The 13,570-nt window shown below is 38.3% G+C and overlaps 1 protein-coding gene across 2 annotated transcripts in view; it reads left to right on the forward strand.

Annotated features, from left to right (window-relative positions):
- Positions 1-13,570, forward strand: part of SAMHD1 (SAM and HD domain containing deoxynucleoside triphosphate triphosphohydrolase 1) — a 46,457-nt gene that overhangs the window by 31,045 nt on the left and 1,842 nt on the right. For both annotated transcript variants that reach the window (XM_045528630.1, XM_045528631.1), the window contains exons 12-15: positions 3,307-3,443; positions 4,250-4,345; positions 9,178-9,282; positions 11,212-11,349. In XM_045528630.1, the coding sequence (XP_045384586.1) occupies positions 3,307-3,443; positions 4,250-4,345; positions 9,178-9,282; positions 11,212-11,349 (476 nt within the window). The remainder of the gene's footprint in view (positions 1-3,306; positions 3,444-4,249; positions 4,346-9,177; positions 9,283-11,211; positions 11,350-13,570) is intronic.

The raw sequence follows: 13,570 nt of genomic DNA on the forward strand, positions 1-13,570 counted from the left end.
TTTCCCAATCTGAAGTAACCTTGGTTTGCCTATTCTAGACTTTATATAAATGGAATTGTACGTTGTGCACTCTTCTGTGCAAGGCTTATTTTACTCAGCATTCTGGGGTTTTTTTTGTTTGTTTGTTTGTTTGTTTGTTTGTTTGTTTGTTTGTTTTGAGACAGAGTCTCATTTTGTTGCCCGGGCTAGCGTGCCGTAGTGTCAGCCTAGCTCACAGCAACCTCAAACTCCTGGGCTCAAGCAATCCTCTTGCCTCAACCTCCCAAGTAGCTGGGACTACAGACATGCGCCACCATGCCCGGCTAATTTTTCTATATATATTTTTAGCTGTCCATATAATGTCTTTCTATTTTTAGTAGAGACGGGGTCTCACTCTTGCTCAGAGTGGTCTTGAACTCCTGAACTCAAACAATCTGCCCACCTCAGCCTCCCAGAGTGCTAGGATTACAGGCATGAGCCACCGCACCCGGCAGCGTTCTGTTTTTGAGAGTCATCCAGTTTGCATGTATCATTAGTTCATTCCTTTTTATTGCTAAGTGGTAGTCCATCATATGAGTATGCCACAGTTTTTCTGTTCTCGGCTTCCTGAATTCCTGTTTCTGATGAATGTTTCATCTTACCTGGATGTAGCTATCTTAAGCATTGCAGTGTTATGACCACTGGCTTAGGTAACCAGTTTCTTACCTTGATCTTTACCCCTCAATATTTCTAAGCAATAGGTGAGTTTTACCGCTCCCTTCCCCTAAAAACGCCCACACCAAAATTCCTTAATTAAATTTGAATCATAGAATGTTAAATTGAAACGGACCTTAGAGATAATCTGCTTCAAACTCCTCCAATGAGAAAACTGAGGCCAAATAAAGGAAAGCAACTTATCCTTTTTTGTTTGTTTGTTTTTTGTTTTAGCTTTCTCAGGTTGAAAACTTATCCTATTGAATGGCAAAGCTAAATTCAAACCAAGTCTTTGGACTCCCAGATTGAACGCTGTGTATACTATTTCAGAGTGATTTTTTTTTTTTTTTTTGAGATAGAGTCTCACTCTGTTGCCCGGGCTAGAGTGAGTGCCGTGGCGTCAGCCTAGCTCACAGCAACCTCAAACTCCTGGGCTTAAGCGATCCTACTGCCTCAGCCTCCGGAGTAGCTGGGAATACAGGCATGCGCCACCATGCCCAGCTAATTTTTTTTTCTATATATATTTTTTAGTTGGCCAGATAATTTCTTTCTATTTTTTGTAGAGATGGGGTCTTGCTCTTGCTCAGGCTGGTCTCGAATTCCTGACCTTAGCGATCCACCTGCCTCGGCCTCCCAGAGTGCTAGGATTACAGGCGTGAGCCACCGCGTCCAGCCTCAGAGTGATATTTTAGCCGTTAAGTTTGATAGACAAGCGGTTTTCCTCTACCTCTGTATGTAACTTTTCTCTGAAAATGTGTATAGAACAAATAGAGCTCTCATACTTGGCTTGTAGGAATGCAAATGGCACAGCCACTTTGGAAAATAGGCATTTTCTTATAAACATCCCCTTATCCTATAACCCTTTTCTACATACTTAACTAACTGAAGTAGAAATGTATTAATAAATCTACCCAAAAACCTGTACCTCGCTTGAGCCTGGGAGTTTTAGGTTGCAGTAAATTATGATGACCCCACTGCACTCTAGCCGGGCAACGGAGCAACACCCTGTCTCCAAAAAACAAACAAACAAAAAAACCACAGCGTTTAACCTCAATCTAATGGCGAATAAACAATCAGACAAGTTCAAAAGTGTCAGGCATTTTATAAAACAATTGCTTGAACTTTTCTAAAATGTCTACATCAGGTAAGACAAAAAGAGGAATTAGTCTAGTTCTAAATTAAGAGAGATTAAAAAACTTGGCAACTAGTGTCATCCATGTACTTGATTGGTTTGGTTTCTCTACCCAACAATAAAAATTTCTAAGTTACATTATTGAGACAATTAAGCAAATTTGAATACAGACTCTATGTTAGATAAATTTTTTTTTTTTTTTAAGAGACAGGGCCTCTCTGTCATGGAGGCTGGAGTGCAGTGATGCAATCTCTGCTCACTGAAGCCTCGAACTCCTGGGCTCAAGCGATCCTCCCACCCCAGCCTCCCAAATAGCTGGGACTACAGACTCGAGCCACCCATTCAGCTAATTTATTTTTAAAATCTTTTGTAAAGATGGAGTCTTGCTTGCTATGTTGCCCAGACTGATCTCAAACTCCTGACCTCAAGCAGTCCTCCTGCCTCAGCCTCCCAAAGTGCCACTGTGTCTGGCCTAGATGACATATTTATTTATATCAGTGTTAAATTGGTGTGATTGTGATTATGTAGAAAAATGTTCTTATCCTTGGGAGATACATACTGATATATTTAGGGGTAAAGGGTCTTGATGTCTGCAGTTTTCGAACGTTTCATCAAAAATTTGCACATGTATATAGACAAAGTGCATAAGTGGGAAAACATTAAAACTGATGAATTTAGGTTAAGCATTTTATTTTGAAATTTTTCAAAAAATTGAAAGAAAACAGAAGAAAGGAAAAAAAATTATTCTGTCATCGTGGAGTGGAACGTTAAAAAAAAACTTATGGAAATTTACAAAATTCCACATACCCATCACTTAGCTTCAGCAGTTATCAACATATAGCAATTTTCCTTTATCTACCTCATCTACCCACTCCTGTCAAACACTGGACTATTTTGAAGCAGATGGCATAATTTTATTTCTAAATATTTAAGGATGATTCTCTTTTAAAAACAAAACATAAATGTAATAAATCTATACACCTCTGTGTGCCCATCACCCAGGTCAGCAGTCATCAGTCTTATTTCTTTCTGCCCTTCCCCACTCACTGGATTACCCGCAAGTAAATCCAAGACATTGACTGGAACATTTTTAAAATATTTTTCCACTTCAGTCTTTTTATTTATTTATTTTTATTTATTATTTATTAAGGCATTACAAATGTTTTTGTTACATGGATACCTTATATAATGCTTAAGTCAGGGCTTTTAGAGTACTGGTCACCAGAATAATGTTCATGTACCCAACAGGTAAGTTTTTTATCCCTCACCATTTCTTGGTATCCAACGTCCTTTACATCTCTTTGTGCCCATGTGTACCCATCATTTAGCTCCCACTTATTACTTCAGTCTTTTTTAAAAAAATAATTTCACGTTGCTAAAATCATAATGTACCCATATTTGTGAACTGCCTCTTAAAAATCATTTCAGTAGTACAGCAGTATATAAGTCTTTTAGTCTTGTGTTTTCATTTTACTATAACTGAGATTTCATCAAATTGGCAGATAACATTTTCCTGGAGATTTTATACTCTACTGATCCCAAATTGGATGCAGCACGAGAGATTTTAAAAAACATTGAATGCCGTAATCTATACAAGTATGTGGGTGAGACTCAGCCTAGTGGAGAGAAGATTAAAAGGGTAAGTTGAGTTATCAAGCATCCTCCCTTTAATGAAAGATTACCTTGATCTCTGTCCTCCAAGAGGAAACCACTAACCCATCATGATACCACAGCTCTGTACTAAGTTCTTTATGTTTATTCTCATTTAATCGTCACAGCAGTGCAGTGTTTTTAGCTGTGTTTTACAGATGGGGAAACTGAAGCTTTGGATGAGATTAAATAACTTGCTCATAGAAGCACAGTTAGCCAGGACTCAAAACCAGGTATCTTTACTCTCTCATTCTTGAAGTGAGAGGTGACCTCAAATTTTGGCAAGTTCCAAGTACAGGAAAATGAATATAAAGGAAAGAGACCTCCAAATAAAGTACTTGCACGAGCTTCATTGAGACTCTGATGACCTGTTTTAACCACTTCCTTCCTTCACAGTATGTCAGTCTCCCAAATGGTACATGCTGTCTTTTTTTAGTTCAACTATCTATTTTCACCTCCTGCTTCCTGAAGGTTTTTCTCTTTGCCAGAAAGCCATAACACAAGTCATGGTGATAACCACATCCTACCTCATAATAATTTCTTGGGTTACACTTTATTTCCTCATGTTTTACTAACAGGTTGATACCACATATTTTTTTCAAAATGTGAGAATTTTTTTAAAGGAAAAATGCTCTATTTCTGTAAAGGATGGCATAGGAAGGAGCTGTATTTGCTAGGGATATCTCTAACCATTTTTCTTAGTTAAGTGCTTTTCAGAGAGGGGACCTATTTGTGGCAGAAACACTTAATGCTGAAAAACTGGAGTTCTAACATGGAGAGTCTCATCTTTTTCAGGAAAACTATGAATGCCTTCCAAAAGAGGTTGCCGATGCTAAACCTACTGAAGTATCGCTGGAAGCTGAACTGAAGGCTGAAGATTTTATAGTGGATGTAAGTAGTTAATTCAGTAATATATCAAGTAAAGAATTTTTTAAAGATAAAATACCCCCTCATTAAAGTAGTACATGTTCATTAAAAAACTTGGAAAGATAAGCTGGGCATGATGGCTCACGCCTGTCAGCTACTTGGGAGCTGAGGCAGGACGATCGCTTGAGCCCTGGAGTTCAAAGCTGCGGTGAGCTATGATGACGCCACTGCACTCTGGCCGAGGGCAACAGAGCGATACTCTGACTCAAACAAACAAAAAAAAATTTATAAAAATAAAGATGGAAGGAAGAAAATCATCTGTGATCTCACAAAATCAACATTATTGGCCAGTTTTTAAATTTTCTTTGTGATGTTTTGCCAATATTTTTAATATAATTATGGTCATGTGATTAATAGAACATTGTATATATTGATTTAAACCTTTTAAATTACAAAAATAATACATGCCAATTATTTTTTTAAATTGCCTACATAGGTACACAAGCAAAAAGTTAAGATTTTTTGACTCCTATTTTCATAGAGGCTGCAGTGTCTTCTCATATCCTAATGAGGATGCCAAGCAGCTTTCTCACACTTTTTCTGTTTCCTATAGGAAATACTTTCCAGAGTTCTACTCCTGAAACCTCAGGACAATGTGTGTTCCCCTTGTATTTTTTCCCATAAGCCTATCATTTGTTATTTTGTTGTTGACAAATTCTCGAGTGAAGGGCATCTCTCCATAACCATTGTTTGCCAGAGGATACAAGTGAATTGCCCTTGGGCCTCTTGTCTGTTCACTTGGCCGATATTGAAGTGCCTCAGATCTTCAGATCAATCTGCAGTTTCCTGTTTCATTAGATGAGGTTTCACTAGAATAAAGGGATCTCCTATCTCAACTTCCTGAAACTCTGAGAGACTTCACGCCCCAAAATGTTTTCCCTTTCCCTCAATGAAGTGGTCAATCTCTCAAGCTCCTATCTGGTTTTTCTCTCACAGTGCAGTCTCCATATGGATGTAGGATCAGAGGTACTTGAAGAGGCTACGCATAGGAGAAGACATATACGTGGCTAGTAGACACGAAACAATAATCGCATTAAGGCAAATTGATGCAGCAATGAGCATTCTTTTTTCACTATTAGATTTATAACAACAAAAAATATTTTAAAATTTTGTTAATATAGTTATGTGAAAATGGAAGTATGAATTGATACAAGAGACCAAATTAGAAATGTGTTCTAAAATTTTGAATGATCCAGTAATTTTAATTCTAGGAATTTGGCCTAGGGAGATAATCAATTTTGAAAAAATACATATTTTTTAAAAAAATAAATAATTTTAAAAACCCAAATATTATATTGTGGTATTATTGTAAAATTAGGAAGTACTGTGGAATAATAAAAACATTAAAATTGTTTTTAATGTAGAAAGATTTCTATAATAAGTGAAAAAAACAGTACATATATAATGATTTTAGTTTTCTTTCTTTAAATGTATATATTTTATATACATGAGTATGCCAGCACACAATGAACACATTGAAAATATTTTGGATATATTAATGATAAAATATTAACATCATTTATACCTGGGTGGTAGAATTGCAGGTGATTTTTTTTTTTTAAACAGCATGGTGAAAGAATTTCATAATCAGAAAAAAATCTTTTTATTTTAGAATGGGGAAAAACCCTTGTATAGTCTGAGAAGGCAAGTAAAATTGCTAATTAAATGTCTCATTATCGTGTATTAGCATCTCAGTTTTAATTTGACAGTGGAATATATTTATATGGTTCGTTTTACCATACATGGCTCCTTTTCGCACTGTGCACAGTAACTTTTGTAACTATTTGGTAGAATATAAGACATAATTTTACTATTTAGAGTTATTACAAAGATTTCTAGTTGATAGTCTATAACGGTTTTTTTGCTTTTGAGTCTTTATGTAGGAGTGAAATCCCAACTCTTATAACATTGCCCTTATGTAAAAATAGTTGTTTTTTCAAATCTTGTTTAAATAAGGAGTTTCTAGTCATACACTATGGAGACATTAGGGATTGCCTTTTATTCCCATTCTAAAGGCAAGGAAATAAATATTGAAGAGCTAATAGCACTTCTTAAAATGACTGGAAATTTGATTAGTATTCATGCCTTACCACAATGTGTAAAAATATCAAGGCTGCAGCGAGTCCCTCCCCACAGGAAACAACACCCAAGAGAAAGGCCTGTGATAGCACCAGCCCTGTGACTGTGGGAGGGCTGAGCAATTGCTCCCTCCCAGGTGAAGGGGTGCAACTCTCAACACCAGTAGACCACGGGGCATGGGAGAGCTGGCCATGTACTACAAACCCTTGGTTTCCTTTCCGGACCATAGCTGAATCCCAGATGCCCACTCTTCTCTCACAGGCTACTGGCAGTATAGCCACCAGACCTCATGTACCTTTGGTCTTCAGCCACCATTCACAGGACAAACTCCTCTTATTGTCTATTCTTTTTGTACGATCATCCCAACATTACTCTATTTTTTCCCCCTTGTTTCCTTTCCAGTCTCTCGCCTCCTCCCAGACCTGTCCATGGAGCCCTTTGGAAGTTGTACCCCATAATTAACACGCTATCCTATATCCCCAGCCTCTTTGCTGAATATCTCTTTGCCTTTACTGCAACCTAGCTGTCTCCTGGAAACTTGCTTCCCTGGCAGTCCTTTCAGGAAAAGCACATTCCTCAGGGTCAGGAGTCCTTCCTGTTCGTCAGTCCTCTTGCTTCCTAGTACCACTTCAGGACCCTGTGCAAGATCCTTGTTCCTCTGAGGCTGACATCCTTGAACCAGCTACTGTCCTCTTGGTTGAAGTTTTTAGCTTGGTTTAGGGTTTAGAGTCTTGTTCTCTATTCCCCTTCCTGCCATTAATCTGAGTGGCTTCATAGTCCACGTGGATTCTCTATCTATTTAATAACTGAGATTTTGTGATCCAGTAATTCAGTCTTTTTCTGCAGTTGCCCTCAACTCTCTTGTCCTTCTTTGCATCTATCTAGCAAAACGCTAAATTACCTAGATGAACCTAATCTAAACATCTATACCTATACCTGGACACATAAATGCTGCTGGAGATAATCACTGTACCAGCATATCTATAAACTCGTGGTCACTGGCCTTAGCTGGGCCCTCTGGCAGGCTTAGGGCAGTTCTCCCAGTCTTCATAATAATTATTTCAAACTGTCTTCCCTCCTCTGAGAACTCCAACCCTGCTCCCCATCCCCAGCTTATTCACTCTTTAGTGAATAACCCAACCGTGGCTCTTATTTCCAAGATAAAATATAGGCCATTAGGTAGGAACTCCGTCAGCCTACTCCATTGAATAAGCAAGCCTGCCTCCATCTGCAGCTGTATTCAGCCTTCTCTTTGTTACAGTGAGGAAATGTCATTCTTCTAACCAAAGGCTTAGGGTAATTTTACTTGTGTTCTGGAGCAGCTTTGTCCAATAGAACTTTCTGTAGTGATGGAAATGTTTTTTATCTGTGCTGTCCATTTCAATAGTCACTAGGCACACATGACTATTGAGCACTTGAAATGTGCCTGCTGCAACTGAAGAACTAAAATTTTTATTGTATTTAATGTTATTTACTTTAAAAGGCTACATGTGGCTAGTGGCCACCTCATTGGGCAGTGCAGCTGTAGAGCCCATTCTGCATTTATCACGTCTGAAACCGTACAGAATCAGTTCTGTCTTCCCTCTTTTTGACACTTCTGTTAGCAGTTAAATAGACTTTTATCTTAAGAAAATCACAAACACGACACTCCTCTTCACCCCTCTCTTCTTCAGGGTCAAATTCATCTCCCCTTACCTTTCTGAGGTGAATTATTCTTTTCCAGGTACTTCTCTCTTGCCTCTTCTTTTTTTTTTAATTTTTGGTTTTTTTTAATTGATGAATAATTGTATATATTCATGAGGTACCTAGTGATGTTTCAGCACATACAATGTATGGTGATCAGATCAGGGTAATTAGCATATCCATCATCTCAAACATTTATCCTTTCTTTGTGATGGGAACATTCAATATCCTCCTTCTAGATATTTAAAACTGTGTAATATTTTATTGTTAACTGTAGTCTCCTACGGTGTTATAGAACACTGGAACTTACTCCTATCTAGCTGTAATTTTGTATCCTTTAACAGCTTGCCACCTCTAAGAATTTCTCATTTTCTGCTGAACCTTTGCTGTTGCCATCACTATACTACAACTATCCTCTCTAAGACCACTAATTACTTCAGTGTTACTAAATACAGCAGACAGTTTTAGTCCTCTCTGCCTGAGAGCTGTTTCTTCTGCCTAGAGTTCTTTTCCTTCCTACCTAAGCCTGTTTAATTCCTGCTCTCTTAGTAAAGTCACTTTTCCAGGAAAGCATTTCCAGTCATTCCCCTGGCACCCCAGGCTACTAGAAAGTTTCAAAGCACGCTTTGCTTTTTCTTGGTAACTCTTACAACAAATGTGGTTAAATAGTTACTTTTATAATTATTTGTTCAACCTCAGTCTAGGCCATATGGTCCGTGGAGGCTGGGATTGTATTAAAAATGTCCTAATTGTACCTCTAGTGTCTACCGGTGTCTATCACATAGCAGGTGTCGACTTTACACCATACTTAGCTTGAAACACAAATACATTTCCGTCTCCCCCCAGATTTCAAAACCAAAACCCTACAGGTGGTCATGCACCAGAGTTATTTTTATCCCACTGTGAGTCACCTTACCAGTGTTCTTTCCTTTGAACCTCCAGAGGGCTCTGTTCCATTTCTTGTGATGCCCCTACAACTGTGAGTTCAATTCTCACGGTTGTTATGTGAGTACTTACTTACTGTTTTTATTAAGGTTATCAACATGGATTATGGAATGGAAGACAAAAATCCAATTGATCATGTTCGCTTCTATTGTAAGAGTGACCCCAGCAAAGCAATCACAATTGCTAAAAATCAGGTAACTACTTAGGCAAAACAAATATACTATAGTGGCAATTGGTAAGTCTTCATCTATAGTAAATTTGCATTTTATATGCAGATTAGGTTTTAAAGTCAGTGTGTACAGTGAAAAAAACAGCATATCTTTAAAATTCAAGTTATCTGATTTTGTATAGACTAGACTATCTTAACAGCCAGTTTTTTCTGTTTGCTAAATGTCAACGAAAGCACAGTTTTTGGTTTAGAGGCCAGGTTACAAATCTGGTGTGTGTGTGTGGGGGGCTACTATTAGGACATTAAATATGAAATGTCCGATTTTGAATCAAAAGTTTAGTTTATTATATCTCAAACAAGAAGCAGTACAATTAATCAAAGTATGTGCCTAAACTGTCAACACGGTTTTGCCATCTTAATGGTAGCTTGCTTATGCCAGCAGTGACCAAGACTCTAGAGAGCGAGTGGTGATGAAATCATGAAAGGCATTTTCCACAGCTTGTTGAGAATTGAATATTTTTCCTTGCAACAAGTGATCCAAAGCCTGGAAGGAGTAGTAGTCAGTTTGTGCAAGGTCTGGTGAATATGGTGGATCACAGAGAGTTTCCAAGTCCAGCTTCTGTAGTTTGAGCAGCGTTGTTTTTTGCAACATGTAGTCTTGCAAGAGGATTGGCCCATCTCTATTGACCAATCTTGGTGGCTTAATTGCAAGCATCCTCATCATTTCATCCAACTGGTTTTAGTAGACATCTGCTGTAATGGATTGACCAGATTTCATGAATCTGTAGTGAATAATACCAGCACTGGACCACCAAACAGACACTATTAGCTTTTTTTGATGAATATTCGGTTTTAGACTGTGTTGTGGCACTTCATCTTTATCCAACCATTGTGCTGAACGCTTGCAATTGTCAAAAAGAATCTATTTTTCATCACACATAACAATACAGTGTAGAAATGGTTCACCTTAATGTTGTTACAACAAAGCAAGGCAAGGTTTGAGATGATTTCTCTTTTGATGCTTGTTTAATTCATGTGATACCCATCTATCCAGCTTCTTTACCTTGCCCATTTGTTTTAAATGATCCAATATTGTTGGAATAACTGTCAAACTTTGCTGCTAACTCAAGTGTAGGTTGAGATGCATTTGCTTCCACTATAGCTTTCAGCTCATCATTATCCACCTTGGTCTCAGGTTGCCCACATGGCTCCTTTTCAAGATTAAAATCACCAGAATGGAACTTTTCAAACCATCAGCTACACCTTTCCCAGACACTTCATTGGTATTTTGAGCTGTCTGTACTGTACTGGTTCCACGGCAGAACTCATATTCAAAAATAACATAAATTTTTGACTTACCTGTGGTTTCACAAAAATTGCTCTAAAAAAAAAATTTGAAAGATAATCACAAGCCAAAATGTGCATTTGAAAAGATAAGGATGTACCTCCACAATTTAAAAAAAAAAAAGATGTGTCAAAGTGAAATGTCAGAGATATCAAATGTCAAACTTAGTGCTTAAGGAAATCAGACATTCCATACTTAACAACCTAATATATGGTTGAAATCAAGTAAGTTAAACGTGCTTATTTGCATATCTTCTTTATGAGAGTCTGTAGTCTACATATAATTATGTAATATAAACCTTTAGTCTTTTATTAAGACTGCTACTCACCCAAAAGCAATCCCACCTTCTGAATCTAATAGACATAAAATTGTGAGACACTTTGCAATGTGATAATTACCTTAAATTTTTTTCTTCGGATTATAATTGGGATAAAATAGCAAAGCAATGTGGTGCTTTTAATATACCATCAAAAAGGATACTTGTTGCAGTGGAACAATCTCTACTGGGAACAAATAAAAGAAATAAATAAAAAATGGTACTTAGGATCCTGGGGAACAGCTGTTATCTAATGTGGGAATTCAAGGTGGCATCTTTTCATTTTAAAAAAGGTTTCACAGCTTCTGCCAGAGAAATTTGCAGAGCAGCTGATTCGAGTGTATTGTAAGAAGACGGATGAAAAGAGTTTGTATGCTGCACAACAACATTTTGTTCAGTGGTGCATAAACAAAAACTTCACCAAGCCACAGGTAGGTTGCCTATTATTCACAAACTTTGCACAATTTTTGTTTTTAAGTGAAAACCAAAAGGAAACTCTTCCACCTGCTGAAATTTAAATTATAAAAAAATTAAATTACAGTCATTTGGTTATGGTTTTGAAAATAAAGTCTTTCACTTTCTTTCCTTTTAAAATGTCTGAATCTGTGTCAACTAGTGATTTCTTCCTACACAAGTTGGGTGTAGATACTCTGTTTATTATTATTGTCCTAATAATAAAAGATTAAAATGGTGAGCATGTGAATAATGCTTATGTTAATAATACTCTCACCAGTTGTCTCATCCAGTCCTCCCAGTGACCGCAGGAGATGAGTCATAGTGACTGCAGGAGATGAGTCATAGTGTCCCCATCTTTCAGGGGTTACCAAAGCTGGGTAGTTAATTTGTGTAACATACAATTGATAATAAGTTTTTTAACTTCTTATTTCAAACTCAGTGTTTCCAAACCTGGTTACTTTGGTATATTAGTAAACTATTTAAATTCTCTAGAATGAGCATGGAGGGAAGAGGAGTCAAGCCACAGTCACCAGCCCTGTAGAGAATGTTGTTCAAACTGTCTCTCATTAACCCACACATAGTAGGTGCCTGGCAGAGAGGATGGCCAGTCGGTATTTGTTGACGGAGTGGATGAATATAACTGGCAGACAGGTGGGAAACAGCGCTCTACTGCCTAGTCTAGAACTCTCCCTCACGACACCATAGTCGCTTTTCTTACCCATGCGTCAGGTGCTGAAGGGAACAAAGTGAAGGGTCAGACATGAAAGAGTAGCTCAGGAAGTTGGTGTTTTATCAAGTGCCAGAAGGCATGATGCGGATAAGTTCGGATTCAGAGTTGCGAGGGCTTGGGAGAAGCCTTGGAGGCGGAGGATCTGCTAGGTCCAGAAGGTGGGCTTGTGTTTGGGTGAGTAGCAGGGAGAATGAGGGGCATATTTGGCCATAGGAGCAACAGAAACCAAGGGATGAAACTGAAACAAGTTGAGGGGGCCATGAGGAGACCTGTCTGACCAGAATACAAAATTCTTATTATTGGCCGGGTGAGGTGGCTCATGCCTGTAATCCTAGCACTCTGGGAGGCCGAGGCAGGAGGGTCACTCGAGGTCAGGAGTTTGAGACCAGCCTGAGCAAGAGCGAGACTTCGTCTCTACTAAAAAAAAAAAAATAGAAAGAAATGATCTGGACAGCTAAAAAAATATACAGAGAAAAAAATTAGCCAGGCATGGTGGCACCTGTAGTCCTAGCTACTTGGGAGGCTGAGGCAGAAGGATTGCCTAAGCCCAGGAGTTTGAGGTTGCTGTGAACTAAGCTGACACCATGGCACTCTAGCCTGGGCAACAGAGCGAGATTCTGTCTTGGAAAAAAAAAGAAAGGAAAATTCTTATTATTGAGTGGTGAGGGGTTAAATGGGAAAGAGTGGACTAGCTTATTCAAAACCATGCTTAATTGGCTACGAGAGAGATTTTTTCCTATGTACAGTGAGAAGGGAATCTTGAGACTCACCATACTATTGTAATGATTTACCTGTGGGTTTGCTATTTCCAACTAGAGTGAGACCCACGGGCATAAGGAAGTACAATCGTCCCTTGGTATCTGTGGGGGATCGGTTCCAGGACCCCCCACAGATACAAAAATCCACAGGTACTCAAGTCCCTTATATAAAGTGGTGTAGTATTTGCATATAACATATGCAGATCCTCCTGTATACTTTAAATCATCTCTAGATTACTTATAATACCCAATACAATGAAAATGCTATGTAAATAGTTGTCATACTGTATTATTTAGGGAATAATGAAAAAAAAGTCTGTACATATTCAGTACAGACACAACTATCCTTTTTATTTTTCCTAAAATTTTCAATCTGTGGTTGGTTGAATCCACTGATGTGGAACCTAGGGACACGGAGGGCCAACTGCATATCTGTCTTAGGCACTGGAGGTACCTAAGGAACTAAGGAAACTAAACCAGTGAAAACTCTAGCAGCAGGTAGATTGCAATGTGGAGTGGCTGGGAGCAGAGACAGTTCAGCCATGCGGTGATAATTTAAGTCTAGTACATTCACTCATCGAGGGAGTATTTTTGCCAGGCCCTATGGAGTGGGTACAGAGTCTCAGAGGAGCAAAAATGAGGATTTAACCAGACTTGGCTGGTCGAGAAGGCTTATTTAAAGAAAGGCTTATGAGCTGAGACTGAGGG

This window comes from Lemur catta, chromosome 17 (assembly GCF_020740605.2).
Source record: "Lemur catta isolate mLemCat1 chromosome 17, mLemCat1.pri, whole genome shotgun sequence".
Taxonomy (NCBI): Eukaryota; Metazoa; Chordata; class Mammalia; order Primates; family Lemuridae; genus Lemur; species Lemur catta.